The sequence below is a fragment of the Setaria viridis genome, chromosome 8, assembly GCF_005286985.2.
Source record: "Setaria viridis chromosome 8, Setaria_viridis_v4.0, whole genome shotgun sequence".
Classification (NCBI taxonomy): Eukaryota; Viridiplantae; Streptophyta; class Magnoliopsida; order Poales; family Poaceae; genus Setaria; species Setaria viridis.
The window spans coordinates 1578945-1606561 of record NC_048270.2 but is presented as its reverse complement, the minus strand read 5'-3'; the positions used below and the strand labels follow the sequence as shown (position 1 = coordinate 1606561).

The 27617-nt window shown below is 46.1% G+C and overlaps 5 protein-coding genes across 7 annotated transcripts; 2 read left to right on the top strand and 3 right to left on the bottom strand.

Annotated features, from left to right (window-relative positions):
* The first annotated feature begins 1171 nt into the window (after positions 1 to 1171).
* LOC117867028 (uncharacterized) lies at positions 1172 to 8260 on the top strand. Its single transcript, XM_072295465.1, has 3 exons — positions 1172 to 1401; positions 1507 to 1826; positions 6645 to 8260. The coding sequence occupies exons 1-3, from the start codon at positions 1213 to 1215 to the stop codon at positions 6658 to 6660; spliced, it is 525 nt and encodes a 174-aa protein (XP_072151566.1). The 5' UTR covers positions 1172 to 1212; the 3' UTR covers positions 6661 to 8260.
* Positions 8261 to 10902: 2642 nt separating this feature from the next.
* Positions 10903 to 15815, bottom strand: LOC117833149 (heterogeneous nuclear ribonucleoprotein Q). 3 transcript variants are annotated; one of them, XM_034712554.2, is made up of 9 exons: positions 15656 to 15815; positions 13928 to 14611; positions 13743 to 13850; positions 13015 to 13155; positions 12755 to 12931; positions 12453 to 12657; positions 12049 to 12368; positions 11858 to 11937; positions 10903 to 11324 (listed from the first exon to the last, which is right to left on the bottom strand). In XM_034712554.2, exons 2-9 carry the CDS (start codon positions 14279 to 14281, stop codon positions 11144 to 11146), a joined length of 1566 nt encoding a protein of 521 aa, XP_034568445.1. In that variant the 5' UTR covers positions 14282 to 14611; positions 15656 to 15815; the 3' UTR covers positions 10903 to 11143. The 3 variants fall into 3 exon arrangements, with proteins under 3 accessions (XP_034568445.1, XP_034568446.1, XP_034568448.1); XM_034712555.2 differs by having other exon boundaries at positions 13928 to 14308; XM_034712557.2 differs by having other exon boundaries at positions 13928 to 14281; positions 15656 to 15806.
* A 937-nt stretch (positions 15816 to 16752) lies between these two features.
* LOC117833150 (probable sugar phosphate/phosphate translocator At5g25400) lies at positions 16753 to 18784 on the bottom strand. The gene has a single exon (XM_034712558.2). It carries the CDS (start codon positions 18091 to 18093, stop codon positions 16930 to 16932), a length of 1164 nt encoding a protein of 387 aa, XP_034568449.1. The 5' UTR covers positions 18094 to 18784; the 3' UTR covers positions 16753 to 16929.
* A 514-nt stretch (positions 18785 to 19298) lies between these two features.
* On the top strand, positions 19299 to 21994 carry LOC117866391 (uncharacterized). The gene is made up of 5 exons (XM_034750586.2): positions 19299 to 19491; positions 19593 to 19688; positions 20746 to 20849; positions 20950 to 21086; positions 21645 to 21994. The coding sequence occupies exons 1-5, from the start codon at positions 19432 to 19434 to the stop codon at positions 21725 to 21727; spliced, it is 480 nt and encodes a 159-aa protein (XP_034606477.1). The 5' UTR covers positions 19299 to 19431; the 3' UTR covers positions 21728 to 21994.
* A 1209-nt stretch (positions 21995 to 23203) lies between these two features.
* On the bottom strand, positions 23204 to 24328 carry LOC117833222 (uncharacterized). The gene is made up of 2 exons (XM_034712648.1): positions 24325 to 24328; positions 23204 to 23793 (listed from the first exon to the last, which is right to left on the bottom strand). Exons 1-2 carry the CDS (start codon positions 24326 to 24328, stop codon positions 23204 to 23206), a joined length of 594 nt encoding a protein of 197 aa, XP_034568539.1.
* Positions 24329 to 27617: the final 3289 nt, after the last annotated feature.

The following is a 27617-nucleotide window of genomic DNA, read 5'->3' as shown; positions in this document are numbered from 1 at the left end:
TTGCAAAATCCTTTTTTATTTTTTAAAAAAACGATATTTACAGCTATAAATTTGATGATACCGATTGCAATTTCGCGACATGTTTGCCCTTTTTGCAAGATATGAGTAAGTTTGCATAGTTTTTTTTTCGAAAGATACAGGTTTACATGTTAGATCCAGCTTTATATAGCCCCCAGCAACAAAAAATAAAAAAGAGAAGACAAATCTTCTATGGCCCGCTGTGCCGTTCGGAACGGGGCAGTGTCCTTTGGAGTTTGGAACATCCGGAAGACTCGCGATGCTAAGGTCTTCCGGGATCAATTTCTTTCAGCAAAGCCTTCGTGCTTGGAGCGTGCGTTTAGTACATACTATAAATGTTCAAAGCCCGCATCTAGACCCGGAGACAAAGCAAAGCAAGAAATGCGCGTGAATATTCAAGTGTATCCACATGTCAAAAACTCGACAAAAGTCTCCTAAATATTTCCATGCTATACCGATGTTAGATGTTTCGTTCAAACGAAAAAGCCCATGCGGCGACCTTTGATCTGTTGGGCCGGGGTTCTTGCCTGCGTGCCTAACCGAAAATTCTATCCATCTTCCAAACCTTCAAGTGTCTCAGATTCGTGCAAAACAACTTACATTTGGATTTCACAAACCAACACACATCACCCCACCTCTGCCTCCTCCACTCCCGCTATCGCGCCCCCCCCCCCCCCCCCGCTACCGGCCGTCGCGCCCCCCGCTGCCGCCAGCCGTCACCTCACCCCCACCCTCCGCTACTGCCACCGCGACCTCGTGCGTGCCACCCTTGCAGCGTGGCCCCGCCACAGCGCGTGCCCCCACCGGCGTCGGAGAAGAAGGATCCGAAAAATGTTGGGTCCAACTTTAAAAATATGGTAGCCGAACTTTGTCGAAAAAATGTTGGCCGGACTTTATAAAAAAATGTTGGTTCAACTTTTCTTTAAAAAATATTGGTTCAACTTTTGTCAGAGAAAAAAATGTTGATTCAACATTTCTCTAAAAGATGTTGATTCAACCATTCTCATCCAACATTTTTTTTTATCCTCACGCTGATTCACCTAAGGCTCCAACAGCTGCAACAGAACAGGATAATTAACTAGCTAGCACCAGGTAGTAGTTATAGCTAATGAGTTTAATTAGGCTTTATGGTTTCAACTCGTATCTATCCTTCACGAGATAGATAGGAGGCCCCGTGCGTACCGGCACTGGCAAATGTCTGCAACCGGCCAACCGCATCGCCGCACCACCAGTCTCCACTCTCCCAGCAGCGATGTTCCTGCGGCGGCTGAGAACCTCCGCCGCGGCGCTAATGACGGCGGCGTCCTGGCCGCCGTCCGCGCCGAGCTTTCTCACGAGCTCGCCTCCTCCGCCCCGTCCGCTCCCCCATCCTTCCATTCCCAGGTACCACACCACCCTCCTCCTCCCCTTGCTCGGCGATCCACCGACCCCATTTCCAATCCAGCAGCGCACGCGCAAGTCACACCTCTCTCTCCCCCCACTTCGCAGGACGCACCGGACTTCGTCGCCGTATCGGATGCCCCGCGCGTGCAGGATGTACTCCTGCACCGCCGGGACGATTCCGAGGAGGTCCTCGTGTCGGCGCTGCTCGCCCCGCCGATTTTCATGGGCCAAGTGCTGATGACCAGGGCCGCACTCATGAAGGTGTTTGTGAGTAAGCCTTCTGCGACTCCGGTGCTGCGCTTCGACTGCGGTACGCATTGGGTTGAGGAGGAGGGCGGCGATGCTGACTATGCTATTCACGCTGTTCGGTACCACCCAATTCCTGGTGAAGCTGGAGAAGACAAGTATGAAAGGCCGGAGCTCAGGTAATGTTTATTCCGTTTCATGCTTGTTCTTTGGATGTTGTTGTGCATGGAATGCGTGAACTGAACTCTGGTGAATTGGGGCTCTGCATAATAAACTTTGTAAAACTAGTATTTCTTTGGCACATTTAAGTGGAGCTGCAGGATGATTTTAATTCGAATTATCTTTTTTTTTTGTTTTTCTAGTGTCACTGAAACTCATGTTAAACTTTCAAAAAAAAAACTCATGTTAAAACCTTTCACAAAATTGAACCAATGCCAGTAAGGCAACGTCACAATCGGGGAACGCAACGTTTTTTCTTTGTTTTTTTTTTTTTTTTGCTTGTGGATTAGGATCATGACTCATCACTCACGGGTCACGGCTGCTGTTTTGTTTTGAGCGATGATGAGGATAAGAATGGGCCCACCAAATCGAGGCGGTGGTGACAACCCCCTGGCCCCAGCTGCCAGCGGACCACAGGTCTGGACGCCCACGGTCCTCGCATCTTCGTCTCCGTTTCCAACTCGGCCGGAGCGGAACCGACTCCGTCGGGGAACCGACGATCAACTACCGACCTGTGCGCCCTATAAAGCCACCCGACCCCCGGGTCTCTTCCTCACCGTGGAATAGAATCGGTAGGCGTGGTATAGAGGGGGCTTCCCCTAGTCGCTTGCTCCATCGTGTCGTGGTGAACTGGTGATGGGTAAGTCGTAGGTGAGCCAGCCGCAGTTGTTTTCGATCTCATGTTTGTTTTGTCGATTGGTTGATCAGGTGCGCGGGCTAGCCGGATAGATTGGGTTGCTTGTACTTTGCGGTGCTCGATCCGTTCGATTCCAGGTCTAGGTTGGATGATTCCCCTGCTTCCCCCAGGATCCGTCTGTTTGGGGAAATAGTTTTGTGTTGATTTGTGACTAATTACTATTTGTTGATATCTAAGGTTCTGCAGCTCTTTTGTTTCGATTTCTGTTCAAGGTCAGATCGGTTTTAATTGGGTAGCACGGAAAATTTGGCTTGGCCGAAACAGGATAATCTGAAGGGTTTGGTCTCGATCTGTCTCTGGTTTGCATGATGATTGGTCTGTTCAGGATAATTTTTGTGATGGAAACTGTACCTGATACTTGTTATTGGAATATGGAGGCAAGTGGAGTGCTCAGAATTCTGCGGTTTTTGCATTTGGCATGTTCCTCTCATGGTAGTCAGTCTCATCAGAAGGTTTAGTTATGATAAGATATGATTGCTTAGGTGTGTTTGGAATTTACAAGTATATGGTGTCAATTTGCTGTTTATTTCGGCAAGCAGTATTGGTCGGATTATTTGGTGCTGGTTGTGAGGTGTATGCAGATCCACGCACTGTATGAATCATGGATTCATGGTTGACATAGCGATGCTTTATTTGGCTGTTAGAACAGAATTTTGATTCAGTACTATAACAGGATTTTGATTCAGTACTCTTGACACACTCATGAAGGTGGCTTGTTGTTCTATCATTATCAAATAGTCAGCTCAATTGAAAGGTTCATTTCAAGGAAATTCAGAATGTGGGTTTTATAATTGCTATATCTGTGCAGTGTAGTTTAGTGCTAGCTACATGTGAAGCCATCTGCTTGAAGATTCTTCTAAGTACTATTCTTGCTTTGAGGGCCATGGATGTATGCTCTAAGTTGTGGTTTTCTTACTGATGTGCTACTGATGCGTGTTTATCTGGTGGTACCTTAAGGTCTTCTGTCAGATTATGGTGTAGTGCTTTGGTCTGAATCTCCTAGTCCTCTGGTGATACTTCCGTCACATGGTTTTGAATGAATCTTGGATTTGCGGACTCTACTAGATTTCAGCTTCTTATCATCTTATGTTCCTTCATTTACTGGACCATGTGCCGGTTTCAGTGCCAGCTTCCTTCTGTTGTAACTTATGTTTGTGTGTGTACTGTTGACCAAGCATCTTCTCTATGTCGGGAGTTGTATTTGTGTAATTTCAGTATAGAAGGATTTGTTGTAACCACTATGTATTATTAACATCTGGTTGTTTTGCATAATTCTTGGAGCAATAGAATTCTAACCTGAACTCTGTTTCAAAAGGTGGTGCTAGGCGGAGCAACGTCGCCTTGCCTAGCACTATAATGAGCAAACAGTGGAGATAGTGTAAAATCCAGATTTGAAATACACTGTAGTTGAAAAAAAACATTAATTTCCATTCATATTTAGGTCCTTATTGAGGTCTGTTTATGGAGTTATTGTAACCAACTTTTAACAATTCTGATGCAATATGTGCTGTAATGAATCATACCTCAAGATGTGTACAGTATGCATTGTAATGAATCATACCTCTAGCTGTGCACAGTTAAGAAATCGTATCTCTTTTAGTATTGTAGAAATAACTGCTTAGTTTTTAAGTAAACATACATCTTCTCGTTGCAATAAAGCACTCTATTTTATTGCATCTTCTTCACTAGTTTGCTTGTGCTTGTCTATCTACGCATATTGTGGCCGTATTAGTTATTTCTTGGCTGCATGGGTTTATTTTAATTGATGTCCACCATAATAATGAACAAGTAAACTGTTATGTGCACTATTTTAATGTATTTCAATCTATTTTGGGTTTAATCTTTGTAAGCATTTAGGTCTGTTAATTGTATATGGTTTTTTAGTTATTTTCCTGTTCTGTTGGCGATAACCTAATAGTATGAACAATTCTTTTCAGATTGATCCATCGTTTTGTTTTGATTTAGTCGCAAAATCTTTTAGCTTCTATTTCCTTTTGTTTCTCTTGGTCTGAAGCTAGTCAGAACTTGAATCTTTCCTTGATTAGAGGACTCTAGGAAAGTCTGCTCATAGTTTTTTTGGTTGTTATGAGTCCCAGCTGAAAAAGGTTTATATTTATTCATGTTCTAGTTTGCAAAACCAGTTTGATTTAGTAAATTTTCCTAATCATCTTGCTCTTTCTTGTTCCCTTTATTACTATTTTGGAGGATTCTCTGAATGATTTGCTTATGCTGGTATATGTGACAATTATGTTAGTGTAGTTCCGTGCTTGTATTGCTTTGTGCATGTCTAGAAGATCAATTAGATACTAGACTATAACTCTATTCAGTAGCAATGGTGCTAACGTATGGGGCAAGTAGGGATTAGTTAAGTTCCATGCTTAGTTTTAGACATCTCTGTAAAAGCAAGTAGTTTGCTAGTCTAAACTCTTTGTTAGCGGTGTTCACTCTCCATCAAAGCTACTTGCAAGTTACTGAAAAACCTTTATTTTAGGTTGCCTCGGTGATCATGTGAACTAACAAACCTGAGTTGTCTCGTTTTGTTCAAATGGATGATTGCTTCATTTTTATTAGATGTTTCATCAATTTAGCTGATTTCAAGCTAGGCATATCTGTAGATATCTAACTGGAGTTGTGCGCTGATTTTTTTCCTAATTATTTATTACTAACTTACCTATTTTCCTTTCCAGTTTGAACTGTATTGCTAAGTTGTTTGCTGTCTCATATCATTATTTTTGGTCCTTCTCTCGAACACGCAGGAGAGCTGGGTATCATTATATTAAGAAGAAACATTATTTTTGGCCCTTAAATTCTGTGATAAGTTTTGGCCCTTAAGTTCTGTGATAAGAGATCCTTCATTTGTGTTACATCCAAACTGAGTTTCTAACCCTTGGGTTTGGTGTTTTATGCTACTCTGTAAAACACCTGCTGGTCTTTTTCTTCTTAAGAGTTAAATTGTTAATCGTATTTATTATTGTTATATGCAGTTGTAAGTTGTGTTCTTTTATACCACTGTTTAATGTCATATCATGCTTGGATTTTTTTATTGTGCTGTTAGTTGCTTTATTTCTGTAATAAACCACGGTCAATTAGGTTCCTGTTAACTATATTTAACATGTTTTTAGGTGCATAGGAAGGGTTTAGATTAGGACATATCAGTACTGTTCTATTGTCTAGTTTTCTAGTCTAGAAGTATTATGTGATTCAGATCCTTTCTTCAACTTTCTTTGACAAACCCTGTGTGAGGTTTTGTACAAAGTTTTGGTGAACACTGCAGTACATATGATATTAGTCATGGAGTTTACTGTTTTGAAGTTGCACAAATTATATTTTTGAGTTCATAGTTTCCCTATTTTAGTTTGCAAATTGCTGGAATTAAATTTCAAAGGAAACAAGACATTGTTTGCATTCAGCAATACTAACTGTTTGCATTCAGCAATTCCAAGCAACTAATTGATCATTTCATCTTAAGATAGCCTAACACAGGAATTATTGAATTCTTTCTTTGCTTCACTAGTAATGCCGGCCTCCTAACACAAGTTGTTTCTGTTACCTGATAGTATCATTACTGTTGGTCCTTCAATTTTGTGAGAAATAAGAAGTGTGTATCTTGGTTACTCTTTAACTGGTGTGAAATTTTTCTTCTAAAGTTGTGCATCCATACTAATGACCATGTCCCTATAATATCCTTCCTTCTGGATAAGACTCATTTGTGTTGTATATTATGCAGTTCAAATACTACATTATTTGGTAATGGTGTGAACTTGTCTTTTTAACTGTGAGTTGAATCCTACCTAGAAGTCCTTGTGTGTGTCCTTCAGTAGACTCCTGTTTCCTGTGTTGTCTACCGATTATAATAATTTATGGTAATGAATTTCATTGGGTATTGTCTTTTATAGTTGTTACCTTCAGGTGCAATAACTATTAAGTAGATGTTGATGAGGAGTTATGTATGCTTTTTGTTGCATTGAAAATCTTCTAGTCTTATTTAGGAATTGATGATTTGCAGCATTTTGTTGTGTCTGTGTGTTTGTGCGAAACCTGATGTTGCTGTTTGATTCCATTTTTCTCGTCATCTTTGCAGCATTGAAGTGGTATGAGGCTATAAATTGACGCATTTATGGAAGTTTTGAGTAATGCAATGTGGTTGTGTCTTCTGTTAATAAAATTGTAATGTCCTTGTGCCGAATTGCACTGTGAGTTTACTGAGCTATTCCAAGTTTCTGTTGGTCGTTGATTATCATCATTTGCATGCTGGCTAACGTGAAATATGCTCATTCCAAGTTTGTCTTCCCAGCCATGGCATAATTTTCTCCTTGCCTGTGCTGTTTGTAATTACTATTGTTTGATTTAGTGGTTTTAGCTGTGATGGTTGCATTTTTAATACTAGCAGTTTGTATAGCTCCTTCTATATGTGGTTTGTAGTGATAACTAATCGTGATGAATTTTGTTGTGATTGGAGCACTGGGGATATTTTTCGTTCTGTTTAATTTTCTTGTTTATGCTTGTGGGTACGTGTTAGGGTGTGGGGTAGGGGGGTGCCTAACACTGCCAATGCCGGTCCCAAGCCCGGATAAAAGTGGAGGGGGCACGTCCGAAGCGGTTTAAGTGTGTATGTCGTCTTATACCCGTGTTTTGTTTCAGAATTTGACGCAGGATCTCATGAGGCATTGCCCGTGCCTAACACTTAGTAGTTTGCATCAGGCATTGCCGCCTTTGGCATTCACTTCTAAGTGTCAAAAGAGAATAATTGGTTCATTATCACACACATGCTAGTTGATTGCCAGAGCATGAAAGGGAGAGGAAATTTTTAACTGGAACTGACGCTGTCAATCAGCAAGCTGCATACAGTAATGGATGGTGTGGACACATAAAAAGCAAGGCCTCACCTTTGTAGCTACCGGAGCATCAACTGTCCATTTTCTTCAAAATTTCAGACGAATATGCCGCAAACCAACTGTCCAGATCAATGGATCCAGGCTCCAAATGTTGGCAAAGGGAACTCCATTGAAACGGTCAAACTGACCTGTCGTTCAGAACTTGACGGTTAAAACAAGGCTTCAACCCATGGAGAGATCCAGCTTCTTGTTGCTACCGTCGCGAGCTAGCGAGATGCTTCCAATCCCTCCATTTGCCGTTTTGATGCTGTCATGACTCATGAGTGCCATCCCCGGCGTCGGTTGGCTACATATAGCCTGCCGTTCGCCAAGAACGTGCAAGGGTACCTGAGCTCTGAACCCAGCAGGATGGACCAACTGTCTGCTTCCAAGCAGCTGGTTGCTGCTCTCCTGCTGCTTGTCGCCTGCGTCGCCACCCATTTCGGCGCCGCAAGCGCCCAGTACGGGAACAGCGGCGCGGCGGGGACGGGCCCTTCTGATGGTGCAGGCTACTTGCTGGGCGTCGCCGCCGCCGTGGTTGCCGTTGCGGCGTTCGTTTGGACCTGAAATTAACTGAGCTCAAGTCCTGAGCTGAGCTGGTGTGCGTTCCTGTCTCGGTGTCAGCGTTGAGTGCTCTGGACCTTCTTGTCGGGCCAGTTGCTATGGTTTTCTTGTATGATTGAGATTTGTGGGTTAGTGGTGAGAGCTCTGTGAATGTGTGGTGATAAGGAATAATGTCGATCGAATATTCAAGCTTGTGTGTTCCCTACCGATAATTTGATGATTGTGCAATGTTATCTTGAAATGAACTAGTTTCTTATCATGTGTTCCTTCTGTTGACCGAGCCGTGATCTGATCACATTGGCATTGAACAACGGAAGCACGTAACCAAGATCATGCGTTGGAATCGCCACATTAGCCTTGGGTTCAGAGGCTAATCCATGGTGGTTCAGACCATCGACAAGACGAACCAAGATGTGCGGTACGTGCCACAGGAATATCTTCCCCTCGAGTCGCTGGCGCCGGCGGAGGCGGAGAAGGGGAGGAGGGAGCAGAGCAATAGAGCATGAGTACACAAATTATATGCCCATCCTAAGTTCCACGCAAAAGCACCAATGCTTCAGTTCACAGTTCAGATTTGTTCAGCGATCACTTTTGCCCTCTCGGCGTACACTTCAGCTGGGTGCTGAGTTGCCGCAGCCCGCTGCTAGCTGATGATCACCAACTCATCCCTGTCAATCTGTTATCGATTCTTGCAACCTGCTTGCCGTTCACCCAAGAACCCCCAATTCTGGGGGGCCTCGTAGTGTAACGAACAGTTGTCATCTTAAGCTAAGGTGGGGATGGATCGACAGTAGACACATTACACTCCACAAACAATAGAAATTAGAAGCAGGTTAAATTCAGAGTAAACTCATTTTATCCGCCAGAATTCAATTCCTCGCCGCACTGAACACACCTAGTGATCAAACAGACACAAAGGTAGTCCATAGCAGCGAGCACACAGCACAGCACAACTATTCTTGAAGCCTGATGAATAAAGTGCATCACAAGCTACATCTGCGGTTGGCAATATTATTGGTTCTACATCGGTTTGTTACAGACGAGTAGTAAAAATAAACACTAGTGGAATGAACAGTTTCCAGCATTCGCTGGTAGGCAGCCGGGGTACTGCAAATTGCAAAAAAGGCATTCTTTGTGCTAGGTTCTAACTTCTAAGCGCTAACAGCAGCGTTTGCAAACATCAGTACGGACGGTGCCGGGCCCTGTAGCTGTTGTTGCTATTACTACCGTGGTTGCTTGAGATTAGGAGTTGTTTGTGAACGGATGGTGGTATGGGAGAATGGAGACTGAATATTCGGGGCTTGTGGTCAGGATTGCTCTTTTCATGTTGCTCAAGCTGTGATTTTCTTGAACTCATCTTTTGTGCTAATTACCTGTTGATTATTGAACTAATCTTGTTGTGCTCTTTTCTATGGAAAATCACCTGTTTCATCTTTTTTGCTAATCACCTGTCAGACTCTAAACTGATTGCCATGGCAATTTTCTTGAAATGAGTAAGTAAACTAAGGGCCTGTTTGGCAACCAGGTGTTAAACTTTAACACCTGTCACATCGGATGTTTGGATGCTAATTAGGAGTATTAAATATAGGCTAATTACAAAACTAATTGCACAGATGGAGTGTAATTCACGAGACGAATCTATTAAGCCTAATTAGTTCATGATTTGATAATGTGGTGCTACAGTAACCAGTTGCTAATGATGAATTAATTAGGCTTAATAGATTCGTCTCACGAATTAGCACAGGGTTCTGCAATTAGTTTTATAATTAGCTCATGTTTAGTTTTCCTAATTAGCATCCGAATATCCGATGTGACACTGTTAAAGTTTAACACCTCGTATCCAAACACCCCCTAAAAGACAGTCTGCCTTAACAATGGTAATACGAACTGAAAATGTAGTTTGTTTTGACAGTGCCCAAGCAACGAAAGTCTAAAAGCAATTCAAATTGGACTCCACCGCCACAGGAACACTCAAAGCAAACTCCAATGTATCCTTCCACTGCATTTGTGAACTGTATTCGAAGTCAGAAAATAGCTCCACTCAAAGCAAACTCCAATGTATCTTCCTTTGGCTCCCGAGGCATGGAGGCTGGTTTGTGCAGCCGTCATCAGCGGCCATGTCGGCTGATGGCCACCATCGACGGGAGGAGAAGCTCGCTGTTGGCAGGCGAAGCGGAGGCTGTGCTCGCCACCGACGGCTTCTGCGCGAAAAGAACGGGCGCAGCATGGTTTCGCAGGACGCGTGCAGAGGATTCTGGCTCGGAGGAGTGGAGGACCAGAGCCTTGATCTGCTTACGGATCGAGGTTTGATGAACAGGACCAGCGTACATGATGGCAAGAGGCCTCCACGGCAAGTCTCTCTTCCTCTACGCCCTCGAACCACCGCCTGGAATCCTCTTTGTGTCAAACAGAGAGCCCGCTCCGGCTCCGGCTGTGCCGTGCCCGTGCAGCGGGATGCCGACGTGCCCCCGTCAACACTTCTCCTCTCCCTCTGCAGAATCTTTTTCCTTTTTGAATAAAGCTAAGGCCTCTGCAGAATCTACTGGAGAAACACCGATGCTTTCAGTAAGCTGATTGGTGAGTTTTGCCGCTGCCAGCTGATCTAGGGGGCCGTCCTAGTCTACTCTACCGATTATTGCAACCTGCTTGGCGTTCACCCAAGAAGAACCTGGGCGGCCGTCCTAGTCCACCGAACATTTCTCACCGCACTGAACACCCAAGAAGAACCTAGTCTTGCAGCCTGCTTGGCGTTCACAGCTAAAGGTGGGGATGGATTGACACATTCCAGTCCACAGACAGTAGCAACAGGTTAAATTCAGAGTCAGGTCACCAGAATTCAATTCCTCACGGCACTGAACACGCCGAGAGTGATCAAACAGACACAAATGTAGACCATAGCAGTGAGCACAGCAAAACTGTTCTTGAAGCCTGATGGATAGCATCCCAAGCTACATCTACGGTTTGCAGTATTATTGGTTCTACAGCGGTTCGTTACAGACCGAGGAAAATAAACGCTAGTGCAAACTACAAAGTACAGTCTCCAGCTATTAGGTGGTAGCCATCCAGATCCAGGTACTGCAACAGAGGCATTCTTTTGTCCTAGGTTCTAACTTCTAAACGCTAACAGCAACCTTTGCAAACATCAGTATGGACGGTGTCGGCCCCTGCGGCTGTTGTTGCTACTAGTACTACCGCGGTCATCTCCTCTCTGCCGCCTTCCACCAGAGCCGGATCCACCACCACTGCTACCACCATAACGATGACCACCTTGCAGTGATGGAGGCGAAGCCACATGCACAGTTTGCTGCCCTGCAGCCTGTGGTCTGCCAAACACCAAGGAAACTATGAATCGACAATGGACTTATCACTGCAGCAGTTCAAAGGGCTGCTCTTAATATGGAAGGTGAAGGAACAAAATAAAGGGTTATGTTAGGATATAATATAACAATCTCATTTCATCACATTATTGGACCATTGCAAATTTTACAAAATAACTTTATTCTACAATAGAGACTCTTTTCATTTAAATACTCCAGGTCTATGCATGTTGTCAAATTCAAGAGCTGCAAATACTAAACAAATTACATGTGTTTTAACACAGGGGCTCTCAAGCACTACTTTTATCATGTACTGAAAAAATGGATGTTATGTGCACATTGATCAAAACCGTTTCTTCTCTGTAACCTAATGTATGAACTGGCTGACAAGTGTTTCAACAATGGATTTGCGGCAACAAGTAACATTACAAGACAACAATGTAATCCAGATGCAGTAGGAGTTGGAATTGCATTAGTTCAGTTGAATGTATGATGTATGACCTTTGTAGAAGAATACTTAGGATAGAGCGAATACTTACACATATACAAGACGGCCATCTGGTAGAACCATTGGGATCATTGTTGAACCTGAAGGAGCACCTGGAGCATACAAAATTGGCTGCAGAGGTGCAAAGAATGCCAAGCATACACAACAGTTAGAAGGCTATCACCTCTTGTATATGTAATCTATCTCATGCAGCGGCCAGTCATAGCAGATGATGGCATGTACCTGTGCAGCAGGAGCAGGAAGCACACCATAAGCACCAGCCAATCCATTTCCAAGTCGATTATAAGCACCTGCCAATCCATTTCCAAGTCGATTATAAGCACCTGCCAGTCCATTTCCAAGTGGATTATAAGCGCCTGCCAGTCCATTTCCAAGTGGATTATAAGCGCCTGCCAGTCCATTTCCAAGTGGATTATAGGCCCCCGACAGTCCATATCCAAGTGGGGTATAACTTGGCAGCAATGGACCTGCTTTTGTATTAGGTACTGATATAGTATCATCCTTCTTGTCTGCTTTTGCAAGTGAACAATCCAGTAGCTGACCTGATAGAGAAATAACCCATGACCTTTTGGATACATGAAGCAAAATTGACCAGCTATAGAAGGATGTTAGAGAAGAAAACTCACCATCAAGTTCATATCTCTCGGTGTTCTTCAGAGCCTTAATAGCCATGTACCGTTCCTTAAAGTGAACAAAACCGTACCGATTTTCATGACCAGCTTTTGCAGGAGGAAGAACAACTTTTGTAATTTCTCCAAGGTGCTCAAACAGCGTTCTCAGCTGCTCTTCAGTAACAGTCTTGGGCAGGTTTTTGACATAAAGAGATTTAACCTGAAGACAAAAAATGCACATCCATACACAACATCATTATAGAAGAAAACATTTTGAAGTAATATTTTGTCATGTGGTGCTCAAAACTCGAAAGGACCTGCTTCGCAGTAGAGGCAGATTCACCACTATTCTTAGTATCTGCCCAATTGACAGTAGGAGCATTTGTATCTAGTTTGAATTCTGGGGTAGACATCTTCTGCCTGGCATACTCTGCACATGCCTGGTTGTAGTATTCAATAAAGCCATAGCCCTTGTGGCAATCTGAACGTGGTGCCTATGACAAAGATACATTCAGTGTAAAACAACTGTAATGATGCATGCTGAAGTTATTGAACTATCATAGTATTGTATCCATACCTTCGGGAGATTGACTTTTAAAACTCCAGGACCAACTTCTTCCACTGCATTTTTGAAATCATCCTGTGTCCAATCTTGGGGTATATTCCCAATAAATAGCCTGTTCTTTGCCTGGGACGAAGAAACCTTTATCTTCTTTCCCTGTTACAAGAACCATAATAATATGGTATATTTCGTATCAATATACAAGATATATGAGTTAATCAGGTGCAACAAGGATTCAGAAAGTACTAGTGTGTATTCATACGTCGTTTGGGTTGCAAAACCAGGTTTGTATAATATGGTGCCGGAAACACTTTAGAAAGGACCCCCAATAAATTATTGTTGAAAACATAATATACTGCCATCCACAATTCTGATTTCTAAAAGTATGACTGAACACAGGGGTTTGCAATTAATCACAAGGTTTTGTATTTTAAACTCGACAGTGGGACTGCTGCAAACTTTTTTAAAAATAGCAAGCAGATGTAATTGTAATCATATAACCTTGTACTTCGCTAAATGTAAATAAATCACTGGTGAACTAACATGAAGATAATATAAAAAGTTTGCATCCACCAGTGAAGATTGACTCTGAGTTCAGTCTAAAAAGTTTGTAAAAAAGTTGCGAACTAACATGAAGATTGCAGCAGTAAAGAAAGTTTGCAAACTGATAGTATAAAAACTTAAAGTTTGCATCACTGGTGGACTAACATGAAGATTGACTCTGAGTTCAAGTGAAGACAAACCTTTAGGTCTTTATTGTTCAGCTTTTGGATGGCCTTTAAAGCCAGTTCTTTAGTTCTGAAATTAACAAAAGCATACAGCTTGTTATCCCCCTTTCCTCGTATTCGCACCTGCAGGAAAAACAGACTCTGAATAGCAGAAGAAGACAAATGCAGAAGCTAACCCATAGAAAGTAGGCAGTACTCACTTCCACAACTTCTCCAACCGACTCAAATAGTTTTTTGAGATCTTCAGAAGATACATCTGAGATGCCCCCAACATACACTTCAGATCCATGAGGAGGAAGAGCAAGAAGCTCAGCATGCTTCTCTTTTTCTTCCTCATCCTTCTGATCTACCATTTTACTCTCATGCTTAGCATCAACTTCACACACAACTTCAGATTTTTCCTCCTCCTCTTCCTCCTCATCCTCCTCTACCTCTTCATACTCAACCTCCTCCTCAATTTCTTCATACTCAACTTCCTCTTCATCTACCTCATCAGGATCATCGAACTCCAAATGGTCTTCTTGTCTGAGAGCATTTTCTGTACTCCTCGGCATCTTTCAAAGCTCAAAGTTTCAAGAAAACTTTGGAAAGAGCACAGGAACCAACAATATTGGGGGAGCAAAGTGATGATGAATGGATAGGGAAAAAACAACAGAAACAGCTAGAACAAAATATATGTAATAATCTCGAAATGGATTCAGCCATGGGTATCCAAATGGAAAATGGAACCACAAAGCAAGTGACTGTTGAGGAACAAATGCAGAAATAGCAGTATCCTCAGATAGGCAGTACGGAAGGTTATCAAGAATATGATAGCACCGTCAACAAGAGTATGTTAAAGAGGACAGGCAAAGAAGATGCTATCTGAAGTATAATTGAGCGGGCTGGTGTAATTGCAAGGTATCAATATTCCATTAAATGAATGGAAGGGTAGGAAAAGGAACAGGAAAAAAAACAAAATAAGAATTAGAGAACAATGTACATAATGTGTGAATCTAAAATAAAATCTGAACCCAAGTAAATAGCTAAGCAGTTAAGAATAAGAGTGACTAAACAGTAAACATGGAGAACATGGAGATAAATACCCTCTGAAGACTGAACAAAAGAATCAAAACATTATACAACTGAACAAAGTTAATACTGCTTCAAGCTTGGCCCTAACATACAAGACATTAACTACTTATTGTCTTAAAATTTTACTTTATGCATTCTGAAATAACTCATGTGTTGCCGATAGATGTACCAGTCACTGAGTCATATGATGGACAAAATTTCCTTCTGAGCATAGACAATACAGTCTCTAAACCATCATTGCTCCTCAGATCTAACTGAAAGCTTAGTTATGTGATTGTATCTAAAATATGTTGCCCATTTGGGTCAACAAAAAAATGTTGCCCAAATATGTTAAGATCAACCTTGTCCTTGCATAGAAGACAAGTATGATTAAAAAAATATAAGCCATCCACCAGCAAATTACATGTGCCATTCTGTAGGTATGAAGCTGGACTGAATCTAGTGTTTTCATAAGAAACAGGATAGAGCCACTAGTACTGACAGAACTTAAAAAAAAGGGGTGGAACATCTAGTGTGCTCCCCTTGCTTTCTGATTAGAATTTAAAGGCTGCCTCCTATGTATCTAGGCATCTAGTACATGATTAGCAATATCTAGTGTGCTCCCCTTAGCGGCTTGGCCCCTTGGAGGATGGGATCGTCGGGAGAGGGATCATTGGATCAACGTTCAATGGGGAACGCGAATCAGCACTCTAACGTTTCGCAATCAAGTAACTGAATCTAGTGGAAAGCAGAGATTCTGACACACCCTAATTTCTCCCGCTCCCCGCAGCACAATATCACTTGCAAACAAGGACAGAAGCTAATCGGACAGCAACAAACGGGTGGGCTTTGATCGGAGGGACTCGAGTTCTTACCTCAGAGTGATCCGAAGCTGCCCGCGGCAAGCTTGGAGATCGGAAAGCCAACGGAGAAACTACCCTAGCCGGAGGAGAACGACGCAATGCGGCGGCAATGGGACGAGGACGGAACCCAAGTCGAGCGAGGCTCAGTTTTGCACTCCGCCCCCTCGGTTGCCTAATTCGTTTCGTTTCCGTCCCTGACGCGTGCGCCGTCCGATCCGTCTCTGGCAGCCCGCCGCCGTTGGTTGTGGGGTCATTGAGGCTCCTGGTCAACTCTACAGCCTCTGCTTCTGCTGCTCCGCCTGGGCCTTCCCGCCCAGCCGCGGCGCGACACGCCGGCACACCAAGCGGAGGGGGGCCGTGCAGAGAAGCGGAGGGGCTGTGCAGCCACGGAGGGACGCGGCGGCGCGGAGGGATCCGGAGGGGCGGCACGGCGGCCGGAGTGCGGCGCCTCCGAGGCGCGCGGGCTGCGAAAGGCAAGGGGCTGCAGCTGCTCTCCTCCCACCGCTGCCCAAAAAGCCGGTCTCTTGCATTCCATGAATTGAAGAATCGCAGAACGTAAAAAGATTGAATCTGATCGCCAACGAGTTCACGCTTTCAGAAATTCAGACACCACACTAGATGAACTGTCAGAATTCATGCTCCTAACTTAAAACGTATGGTGTTTCAAAACAAAAAAAAAACTTAAAAGAAGGGACATGGAATTATGGAACAGAAAAGTCCATTTCAACCGAACCATATGCATAATATTTTAGGCCATTTTTTGGCTCTCCTCGGGTGAGCTTTGAGCCTTTGAGCGAAGATGAAGGAACCTGAGTGATTGGTCGACTGGGAGCATATAGTTAGGGACGGCTTACCTGCCTGCCTAGCAACTCACAATGCATCACTTCACTGTAACACGTTTAGATGCTGTATCTTTTTGTTCCTTTTCAGCTGGTGCCACTTTGAGTAAACCTAAAGATTTTGTACCCTGTGACTTGTAGCACAACAATAGCCATTCTTTTCATGACGAGAAGGCATCCAGACCGCCAGACTAGTTTGGTAGTAACCAACAGTTCGATGATACATGTATCATCTAAATGATATGATTCTATGAAATAAAAGATATCAAATGCTAACAAGAAACAAACATACTTCCGAATCATTTATCCTTTGCATTTCCTGTACTTAAGAACCGCAAAACTTAAACAGCATAAATCGACCATGAACTAAATCGAAGTTTCAGACGTCCTATAGCTGAGATGAATAAAATGCAGTGTACAACAGAATCATTTTTCAGTGAATGCGTTTCAGTTTTTGTGGTCACCGCCGCTGCCGTCCTTCTCCGGCAGCAGCCGCGTGGCCGCCTCCGCGTCATCCGGCTTGGGCACCGCTGTGGCTGCCGCCTTCCTCTCGGCCTCCTTGGCCTTGAGCCCCTGCAGCTTGGCATGGTTGTAGTAGGCGACGCCGAGGAAGGCGATGCCGTAGCCGACGAGGTTGATGGGCGTGACGGTGTCCTTGATCACCGTCCACGAGAAGGCGATGAGCAGCCAGTCCTTGACGACACCGGCCACGTTCATGGTCAGCGCCGACGTCTTCCCCACCAGCAGGAACACGGCCAGGTTCAGCGCGAAGGCGCAGAGCGAGTTGGTCCCGAACACGAACACGTCGGGGCGCGCGAGCCCCGCCGCCGACGCCGCGGCGGCGCGCAGCCTGGGCAGCTCGACGGCGTACCACGGCACGGTGAGGAAGGCGAGGCAGCAGGGCGCGATGTAGTAGAGCGAGGTGATGGGGTTGAGGGACATGCCCCTGGAGGTGAGCAGGATCTGGATGAGCACGAGCCGCGTGGCCTCGGCGGCGACGGCGGCGAGCTGGAGCGTGACGCCGAACACGTCGAAGCGGGCCTCCCCGTACGCGGCGACGGCGACGCCAGCGGAGATCCCGAGCATGTTGAGCATGGAGGCGCGGCGGAAGGAGTCGGTGCGGAAGGCGACGGCGAGGGAGTAGACGGCGACGGGCATGAGCGCCTTAAGCATCTGGATGAAGGAGACGGAGAGGTAAATGTAGGCGGAGTTGGAGAACCAGAGCGAGAGCGCGTAGAGCGCGCCGATGGGGACGACGGAGGCGGCGTAGAGGCGCGGCGTCATGGGCGGCGAGGTGGGCACGTCGACGACGCGGAGCACGCGGACGAGCGCCGCGGCGAGGGTGGCGCAGAAGGCCATGTGGATCATGGTGAGCGAGATGGGGAAGGGCCAGCCGTACATCTTGGGGTCCAGGATGTACTTGTTGTACACGATCACCGAGAAGCTGAGGCTGATCCAGATGCCCACGTACGCGTACGACAGCATCACGGACCTGAGCACCGACGGCGGCGGCTCTGGCGAAGGCGCTCGCGCCGTGGAGGTAGACGTCGACGACGAGGACACCTCCATGGCGGCCTTGGCCACCGGCGCGGTGTCGTCGCCGGCGCCCATGGGGAACTGGATGTGGCTTTGAGCGGGGAGTTTGGTGAAGCTGCTTGGTGCAGAGCAGAGCTATGAATAGTAGCTTAGTGATGCGCTCGTTGACATTTAAGCTTGGAAACTGGGAGTAGGGAAGCTGGTGCGCATGGTCGATCGTCGTCGGTGCACGGGATGGGACCATGGAGTTCTTTACGTACGCTGTGCTTCAACTGTTGACGAAGTTGCTTGAAACTCGGAGATCTTCAGCAATGGTGAAGAATTTGTCAACAGTTTCCATTTACACATCTGGCATCTCCAAGGGGAATTCCATTTAAAGATCTCCGTATAAAGCCAATAATTTTATTGTACGAGACACTGGTACTGCTTGTGATCACACGGCAGTTCCATTCAACATCTCGATAGAAATGGCTGGATTGCTGTAAACTCCAGACAGAAGGGCCTGATTCTGAATTTACTGCCAGCTGTTGACCTGTTCTAGTGTAGGACCCGAGGATGATGAGATCAGACTCAAATGGAGAGACTTTAGCCACCGTCTAGTACAGTGTAACCGACGTCGAAGCAAACTTTTTGGGATTCGGAGAAGAACACTTGTTATGAAGAGAGACGGAGCATCGACACACTCGGACCTGGGGTTCAGAGCTGCACAGTGAGAAGAGAAGAATCCAAGCGTAGGAATGCGTAATTCTAAACTCGCTTGCAATGAGGTCCGGTAGTCTGACATAGACTGTTTTTTTTTTCAGTGGCGTCAATGCGGCTATATTTTCGAAGTGCTAGGAAACAACTTGTTTTTCACCGACTACGTCAAACCGCAAGCAGTTGAGTAATGGTGCTGGATGATGCTTGAAAAAACATAGATGTTCTAAAGCATTTGGAAAAAGAGGAGCGTAGCTGTCGGCCTTCTCTTTTGTTACTGAAGCTGGGCCTTTTCTCTGTCCTAAATCACCTTTTGTGTTAATACACCTTTGTACACAGATGGGATTTGATATGACCACTTTGGAATTTAATTCTGAAAATTATGGGTATCACTATCTTCTAAGTTCATAAAAGATGCAGCATTTTTGCAAACTTTAATTTGCAAGTAAAATTGTAGCATAGGCGAAATTTGTCAAACGTGTGGACTGAAGTCAATTTGGGCTTAGCCCAAGGATAGCAGGCCAGGCAATCCTTCCCAAACAGCAGCAGCAGCCCAAGCTTCCTCTTCACTAGCCCGGCCCAATCACGCTCTCAGCAGTCAGCCCCAGCGCCCCGCGCCGCCACTCGCTCTTCTTCCATCCCTCGCCGGCCGCCGCCTCCGTCACCGGCCGCCGCAGCCCCAAACCCGCGGGAGAGAGGAGGCGGCTTCAAGGAAAGATGGGGTGGAAGGCTGCGGAGAAGCTCATCAGGCACTGGAAGATACTCCGCGGTGACAACGTAATCTCTCTCGTTCTGCAGCCCATCCCCCAGTTAGTCTTTTCAGTCCTACTATCTTCTCATTGCGAGATCTCCCATTCTCCTTTTTTTTTCACTGCCAGGTGATGATCATCAGAGGCAAGGACAAGGGGGAGACCGGGCTCATCAAGCGGGTCATTCGGTCCCAGAATCGCGTCATCGTCGAGGGCAAGAACTTGGTAATTTGTTGTTCCACGCTCTTTCCCCAGCTAATTAACTCGGGCGTGGAATCAGTTTAGAAGATATGTGTGGCATCCTACAACTGTGGGTTAAATTGGACTCAACACAGTTACTTAGTATAATTGGTATTTAGGTTTTTGCAGACTGGCCGTGTCTATTCAATTAAGGCCCCCTAGATAACATTGTGCTCTATCCGTTCCGTCCCGTCCAAATTCCCAAACCATTATAGTTGAAAGGTGGCCCGTCGTAAATTTTATGTAAATTCTTCAGACTTCAGAGTTCAAGCTAGTGTTGGTACTGTGCTCTTGGTTGAAAAAAGTGACGTTAGTAGTTAGATGATGCCCAGTTTTTGTCCTTGTTGTGCTGCTTTGAGGCTGATAACATGAGTTTTACTTGTGAATAATGTAGCTCTTCCTCCAAACTGCCACAGTTCCATTATGGCGCAAAGAAAGTAGTTGTGCGCATTCATTTATCTATAGGTGGATGTTGGCCATTAGCTTTACAAATTGGTTAAACGAAAGAATAGCAGTGACACTCAAGGGGAACAAGCATACCAATATCTCCTGTTTATATGTTTTGTCAAGCATAATTTCTTTCAGTATAGCAAATCATTATCATGTTGCATATACTGCAATGCCTCTTTACATGCTTTACTGTTTTTCTTTGGGACATGTCTGCCACTCTGCCTACCATATCAACAGTTACATACTGGCGTAAGACCATCTGAATTTGTAGCTGAATTAACATGCAATAAGACCATAAGTTCATGACCAATAGATGTTCAATAACTCAACTAGTTATAATGTGGTAGCTGAGGGCTTTGTTTTGCAGAATCTGCTGTGTTGAATACCAGACAGGAACAAAAAAATATGCAGTTTTTCTCATCTGTCTAAAATCATTATGTATTTACTTAAAATTTGGTGCACACTCGGTGTTTATTTATTCTGGGTACTGTTAACTGCAACCAGCAAGTAACATGGTTTCATTGTCTTGTGCCTTTTCGTGTCCTCTTGCGCACTAGGAATTACATAGATAGTTGTGCTTTCATCATTTCAGGTTAAGAAACACATTAAGCAAGGGGAAGGGCACACAGGTGGTATTTTCTCAATAGAAGCTCCACTTCATGTTTCGAATATCCAAGTAGTTGATCCTGTGACTGGGTATGGATATGATACCTGACCATGTTTTAGTACCTACAGAGATATTGCTTTTATTAACTTCTCATTATAAAATCATTTGTCAACACGATATTTACCACAGGAAACCATGTAAAATTGGATATAAGTATTTGGAAGATGGGACCAAAGTCAGATTCGCCAGAGGAATGAATGCATCTGGTGCTGTGATACCCCGGCCAGAAATTCTGAAGGAGAGAAAAAAGCCGAGACCCACATCACGTATGTCTCATAATTTTCTTTTAACACTCATTATATGGCGATCCACAGCATGCATGTCTCATAAACACATCTTGTATTCTCACTTTATGGTGCCTTTCAGTACAACATTAATTACCTAAAGAAAGGTGTGAACTAATTAGCACTTCTTATGCTGCAGTACTTAATACTGATATTAACTGGCTGCATCTAGTGTTTTCTCCATTTCTCGACTCCCATCTGTTTGTTTAGAATTTTTCAGCACTCTGGTGTTGTTGAGATGCGATACATATTGGGTACCTTCTCTGTGCTGGAAGGAGAATTGTAGTTCAACAGAGTATGGGGCAAATAGACTCTGATATTGTTCTGTTTTGAGCACCAGTTATGATTTAACTCCAGAGATGATATTAGTTGCATAAGTGAACGAATAAGTAGGTCAAATCAGTAGTAAACAGGTTCATTAAACATTTTGCCATATACTCTTTTTTGTCGTCTCAAATACATTCTTTGGCTATCTGGTATGTCTCTCGTGCACATTTGTTGATGAGAAGTTGCTCTGATTGTTTCCTTCCAATCACACAGCTGGCCCAAAGGATACACCAATTGAGCTTGTGCTGGAGAAGACCTACGATGAGAAAGCTGGGGTTGGTATGCCTGATCTATAGATGCCATGGTTGTTGTGCTGAGTTTAGTATTTGTCAGGTCCTAGTTAAGGTGTTAGGGGTTCGATGACTGTTACAGTTGTACTGTGCTTCCCTATAATAATCATGTATTAAAAATCGAAAGAGTCATTGTGGGCATGCATGTTGTCTTTCTTTTGTCTGAGTATTCGGTTCTGCAGAAATGCATTCTTGGATGAGAAATGGCAAAGATCTGTATCTTCTTAATGATATATCCAGTGATCATGAACTGGCTCTTGGTGAATGCTGTTATACGTATGGGTGCTTTTGGTACCATCTGTTGTCTCAAAATGCAGTGCTTTTAGGGTTCTTGATGAGGTGGTTCTGGTGATTTTACCCTTCAACGCTTTTGCAGCTTGTACTTGTCAACATATGCATGAGACGTTGATGCCATATGTTGTCTCAAAATGCATGAGATATCCAGTGATGAACAGAGATGGAAAGTGAACTTGGAAAGACATGGATCCATTTAAACAATTTGGAACTATAGCTTGTCAGCACATATAAAAATGCATCAAACAACAAGCAGCACTTGTACTAGTTTACAGTGCTGGTCTGTGTGCTTTCTGAAATTTGAACCATATATTGTCTCATTATTATGCGGCACTTTAAGGGTGCTTCGTGTAGTGTTCTTGGAGGTTTTGCAGGTTTTTCTTGTCATGGTAAATAACACTAATGAACACAGATTGGACAACTTGGCAAGACCTTGATCCGCAGAAACAAATTTCGAATCATCGCTTGCAAACCATAACAGCAAGCAGCTCTTGTACTACCACAAGACTGCCCAAATTGAATTAAACACACAACGTTGTCACATTCAGAAAGGATAACATTAGTTTCATCCGCAGAAAGATTTACAAGTGTTGCCATCCTATTCCTGATCTGGAATCTGTGACTGTATGGAGCGAGCTCTTCCGCTGCTGCTACTGCTCTTGCATGTCTAAGCAAGAAAAGTCTTCTTATGAAACCTGGATCGCTTCCTGGAGCTCCTTGAAAGACTCTTCGATGTCGACAGGAAGCGACTTGAGGCACTCCTCGAAGGCGGCATCTGGAAGCGACATGATGTGATCGATGCCGAAACCTTCATGAAGCGCAGCAGGGGACTCCTTGGACGCCGGATCAGGCGCGCCGTCAGCCATCGTTGAGCTCTCAGAGTTGGCAGCCGCTTGCTCTGCTTCGGCTGTCGACACGTAACGGATCGCGCATGCTCTGCTTCGTCTGCACGGGCGGCTGAGGCCGGTACTGGTGCGCCGGTGCTTGCACTGGCATGTGGTAGGCACTTAACATTGGGGGAAGGGGAATCGGCGGCGGCATCTGCGCAAGTAGACACGGTGGTGCGATTGCTGGCGAGTGACTCGGCGGCGCTGCAAAGGTCGGAAATGGCGGCGGAGGCTGAGCTGAAGCGGTGGTGTGAAGCACGTACGACCGCGGTGGCGCGAAGTATGACGTGCAACCGGCCAGCTAAACGACCGGAGGGGTCGGGGCGACGGCACCCCGCATCCTCTTGGGGCACGGCGGCTCGGAAACCTGCGGCGGCGCCGGCCTCTTGGGCGCCGCCTGCGTCATGACGACGGCGGGCAGCGGCGCAGGCTGCGCGAAGAACGCCGCAGATTCTTGGCGCTCGGCCGAGTTCTTAGCAGCCTTGGGGGACACGTAGATCTTGCAGAGCACGAACTGCCTGTCGCCGGCGGCGGGCTCCTCCGAGCAGCACGTGGAGAACTCGTCCATGAGACAGTCCGTGAACACGCCGCACTTCTTGTACCGGAACTTCTTGATCTCGCCGACGACCTCGGCCTGATCCGCGCCGCCCTTGACGGCCTTGGTGCTCTGCAGGTTCCAGGAGCCGGGCCCGGCGACGCGCGCGCCCTTCTTGCAGGAGGTGAAGAAGTAGCGGTCTCCCGTCTTGGGCAGCGGCCGGAACTGGGCGGCAAGGTCACCGGGCTCGCAGGCGTAGACGTCGGCGTGGTGCACGACGGGGCGGACGGCGTCGTGCAGCGGCGCGCTGCGGGACGGGAGTGGTCGAGTGGAGGTCGGATTCCCGCCGGCGCCAGCTGTGTGTCCGACTTTGAATTTCCGGTTTTGGTTTCCAAAGTTTCCTCCCGAAAAATCGCCAGATGTGTGCCCAGACTTTGAATTTCCGGTTTTGCTTTCCCGTTTTCAAGTCGGATTCCCTCGCCGGGCTTGCCTCTGTGTCGGTTCATACCCTTAGCATCTGAAGAATCATGCGTTAATTCACAGCTTCTCTGTTCATGGCCAATGCAGAAAACGCTAACTATTGAGAACAAATTGTCGTGTTACGTTCAGTTAAAGCAAACTAACACCTCCGTAAATTGTCTCTGTAGTTTCTTTTTGTAAATAAAAATAAAAACTCTGCAGTTGCCTGAAAAGTTCAATAGAATGAACAAGAGCTACTTATGTTAGGTTCAGTGGAAAGAAACTGACACCTTGTGCAATTTTTGTTCGAACAAGTTATGGATTAGGATTAGCTGTACTAGTAAACGGATTTCTTGTTTCGACAGCAATAACTTTTCTGCATTATTAAACTTTGTTACTTCAAATCTGTTGATAATTTTATTCCTAACCCATCGTCTTTCAGTATTCAGTACCTTTTGAAGTGAAACCCTGCAACAATTGTGTCTGACAGAGTTTCCTGACAACTGGGCCTAACAATTGATGGATTAGACATTCAGCACTGCATTATCAACATTACTTAACTCGATTCTACGAAATCTCTTGATAAATTTGCTGCCAGCTAGTCATTCCTTCCACTTCTTAGAGTCCCCGTGAACTGAAACTCTGCACTTTTTGACGCGTGTGGAACCGAAACTCTGAACTTGTGTACTGTGATGAATGGCATTGCTGCAGCTCGCGCTCCGAACACGCCGGTGGACTGAGCGACGCGGATGACAGCCCGTGGCCAAGCCTACCTCCAGACGACATGAGCATCGTGCACGGCAACCTGACGGCCAGCACCGTCCTCCTCGACGAGCTTACAGTTCAGAAATGAAATGAACCATCCTACTTCTAGCCGTCAAAATAAGCTTACAGTTCATCCCAAGGTTTGAAGCATTTCATCAACGCATGAATCATTCCGCTGTTACCCTTCAAAATGAGCTTTCAGTTCATTCCCACTTTAGCAGCATTTTGATCAACGCATGACTCGCATTGTTTCCAATCCAAATGCAGTCTCTGGGCAGCCTCGTCGCATTAGAAGCAATGGCATCGGTCGCAAGACAACAGCAGTCTACACTGCCTAGGCAACTGGCAACCATCACCGTCTTCTTCTCACTGCCAGTATCTTACCCGGTGACCAAGGACACTCAGATCGCTGTTGGTGGGCTGTTCCCCATCATTCTGTAACAAATCTGAGAGGATACGGTGGTCTGGAGTTCTTCAGTGTGATTGCAGTGTGGAATGCCATGGGATGCGGAGGTGGTTTCAGTTGGTTCATTTTACTTCGTTCCAAATTGCAGGTCGTTTTGATTTTTTAGTGCATAGATGTTTATATATACATCTAGACGTATATTATATTTAGGTGCATACAAACATCTATGAATCTAGAAAAGCCAAAACAACCTGTAATTTGGAATAGAGGGAGTACTAGTTATGGGATGAGATGTTAGAGGGAGTGCTGATAATGTAACTAATGGTGTCTGATTTTGAATCACAACAGCAAATTATCAGTCGATGATACATCTATACTCGTTTAGATACCGGGGAGTGGATGACTGCAACCCTGCATCTGTAAATCATGCTAGACATGTATGTTGTCTTTCTTAAGAAATGCATTCTTAAATATTGTCAAAGGCTTATATCTTCATCGTCAGATATCAGTTTCACTAAAACAGGTGCAAAATTGAACGTGCTCCTGTTGTTTTTTGTGCCTATTGTTTTACCATGTAACACATCGCATGAAGGTTCCTTGGGTGTCGGATTTTACTTGCCACAGTAATCAAGCACATTGAATGAGGGTACAAAAATTAGAAAAATCAGGAGACAACATGGGACAACAGAAACTAAATTGGCGGCCATTATACTACTGTTGAGACTGACAGTGATAATGTCAAGTGTGTTGAGACTGACAGTGATAATGTCATGGCATACATTAGGTCTTGGACAGGAGGATTATTCCCTAACAAACTCATCAACATGCAACATTTACATTCAGGATGGCATATAAAATTCCATCCACAGAAAAATTCTACATGTGCTACGATCCTACATTCCTACCACGTAGACGTGATCGGGAAGCCTTCTTCTGTGTGGAGCTCTTCCGCTGCTGCTACTGCTGCTTCATGTCCAGGCAAGCTCGTCAACAGCCATTGTTGAACTCGATCGTCGTAACTCGTAAGACGTCGTCCAGTGCAAGTCCAAGTCATCTTGAAGCGCCGATTTGGATCCCTTGGACTCCGGATCAGGTGCTGCAATTGCATCCGGGATCTCTTCCTCCTCAAACAACGAGGATAAGTGCTGGTCCATCTCATCCTCAGTCATGGTTGAGCCCTCGGCTGTTGGCACGGCGTCGTCCATGCACTTTTCCAACTCGGCCCAGTCGTCATCTTGATCAACAAGCGCTGCAGGGGACTCCTTGGGATCAGGCGCTGCCACCCTTTCCTCCTCCGCTTCGTCTCCCAGCTCAGCGGCTTCAAACGGATCACGTGTGCTCTGCTTCCTCTGCACGGACGGCTTAGGCGGCTGGCAGTGACGTGCCGGTGCTTCCACTGGCATGTGGCAGGCACGTACAACCGGGAGAGTTGGCGGCGGCGCCTGCTGCTTAGGTAGCGAACGCGGCTGCAGTGGTGTGGGCGCCGGCGAGCGACTCGGCGGCGGTGCTGCAAGACGGGTCGGAATTGGCGGCGGCGGAGGCTGAGGCTTTGCTGAAGCGGCGATGTGAGGCACGTACGGCAGTGGTGGCGCGAAGGACGCCGTGCAATAGCCCGCCGGCTGCACGACCAGAGGCATTGGGGTGACGGCACCCCGCATCCGCTTGGGGCACGGCGACTCGGCACTCTGCGGCGCTGGCCTCTTGGGTGCCGCCGCCTGCGTGATCATGACGGGCGCAGGCGCAGGCGCAGGTGGAGCGAAGAAGGCGGCGGATTCTTGGCGCTCCGCGGAGCCTTGGTCGGCCCTGGGGGACACGTAGATGTTGCAGAGCACGAACTGCCTGTCGCCGGCGACGGCGTCCTCCAAGCAGCACGAGTACTCGTCCATGAGCCAGTCCGAGTACTCGCCGCCCTTCTTGTACCGGAGCTTCCTGATCTCGACGACCTTGACACCGGCGTGGTCCACGACGTCCTTGACGCTCTGCGAGTGCCACGATCCGGAGCCGGCGGCGCGCGTGGCCCTGCTGGCCTTCCCCGCCCTCTGCGGCTGCTGCAGCTTGCAGTAGGTGAAGAAGAATCGGTGCCCGGTCCTGGGCAGCGGGCAGAACTGGCGGGCGAGGTCGGCGGGCTCGCAGCCGTAGACGTCGGCGTGGTTGACGATGGGGCGCACGGCCTCGTGCAGCGGCGCGCCGGCGACGAGGCGAGGGAGGTAGTAGGTGGCGGCCTCGAGGGGCGTCGGGTTGAAGCGGAAGCCGCGGGAGAAGATCGCCGGGCCCAGCGCCGCCATCTCCACGACGCGGATCGGAAGGGGAGCGGCGGAAGAGAAGGATGGATGGATGGAGCGGCAGAAGAGAAGGATGGATTTATAGGCCAGAGGCGCGTGGCGGGAATCCGACTTTTGCCGACGCCAGCTGCGAATCCGACTTTTGATCTTTTCTGTTTGTTTTTCTTTTCTCCAAATTTCGTCCAGAAAATTCCTTCCTGTGGCTGTGGCGGTGGGGGTGAAGCTCCTTTCTCTAGACGAACATGGATCGGATTGCCGGCTTCCAACC

Bases quoted from the DNA above. Each gene is read 5' to 3' on its own strand.
- LOC117833150 (XM_034712558.2), bottom strand. From the start codon at position 18,093: ATGGGCGCCGGCGACGACACCGCGCCGGTGGCCAAGGCCGCCATGGAG.
- LOC117866391 (XM_034750586.2), top strand. From the start codon at position 19,432: ATGGGGTGGAAGGCTGCGGAGAAGCTCATCAGGCACTGGAAGATACTC. The intron at 19,492-19,592 runs GTAATCTCTCTC...TTTCACTGCCAG, and splicing joins AGATACTCCGCGGTGACAAC to GTGATGATCATCAGAGGCAA. The intron at 20,850-20,949 runs GTATGGATATGA...TATTTACCACAG, and splicing joins GTAGTTGATCCTGTGACTGG to GAAACCATGTAAAATTGGAT.
- LOC117867028 (XM_072295465.1), top strand. From the start codon at position 1,213: ATGTCTGCAACCGGCCAACCGCATCGCCGCACCACCAGTCTCCACTCT. The intron at 1,402-1,506 runs GTACCACACCAC...CCCACTTCGCAG, and splicing joins CCCCATCCTTCCATTCCCAG to GACGCACCGGACTTCGTCGC.
- LOC117833149 (XM_034712554.2), bottom strand. From the start codon at position 14,281: ATGCCGAGGAGTACAGAAAATGCTCTCAGACAAGAAGACCATTTGGAG. The intron at 13,156-13,742 runs GTTTGTCTTCAC...TTCTTGTAACAG, and splicing joins TGAACAATAAAGACCTAAAG to GGAAAGAAGATAAAGGTTTC. The intron at 11,325-11,857 runs GTAAGTATTCGC...GGTGTTTGGCAG, and splicing joins GATGGCCGTCTTGTATATGT to ACCACAGGCTGCAGGGCAGC.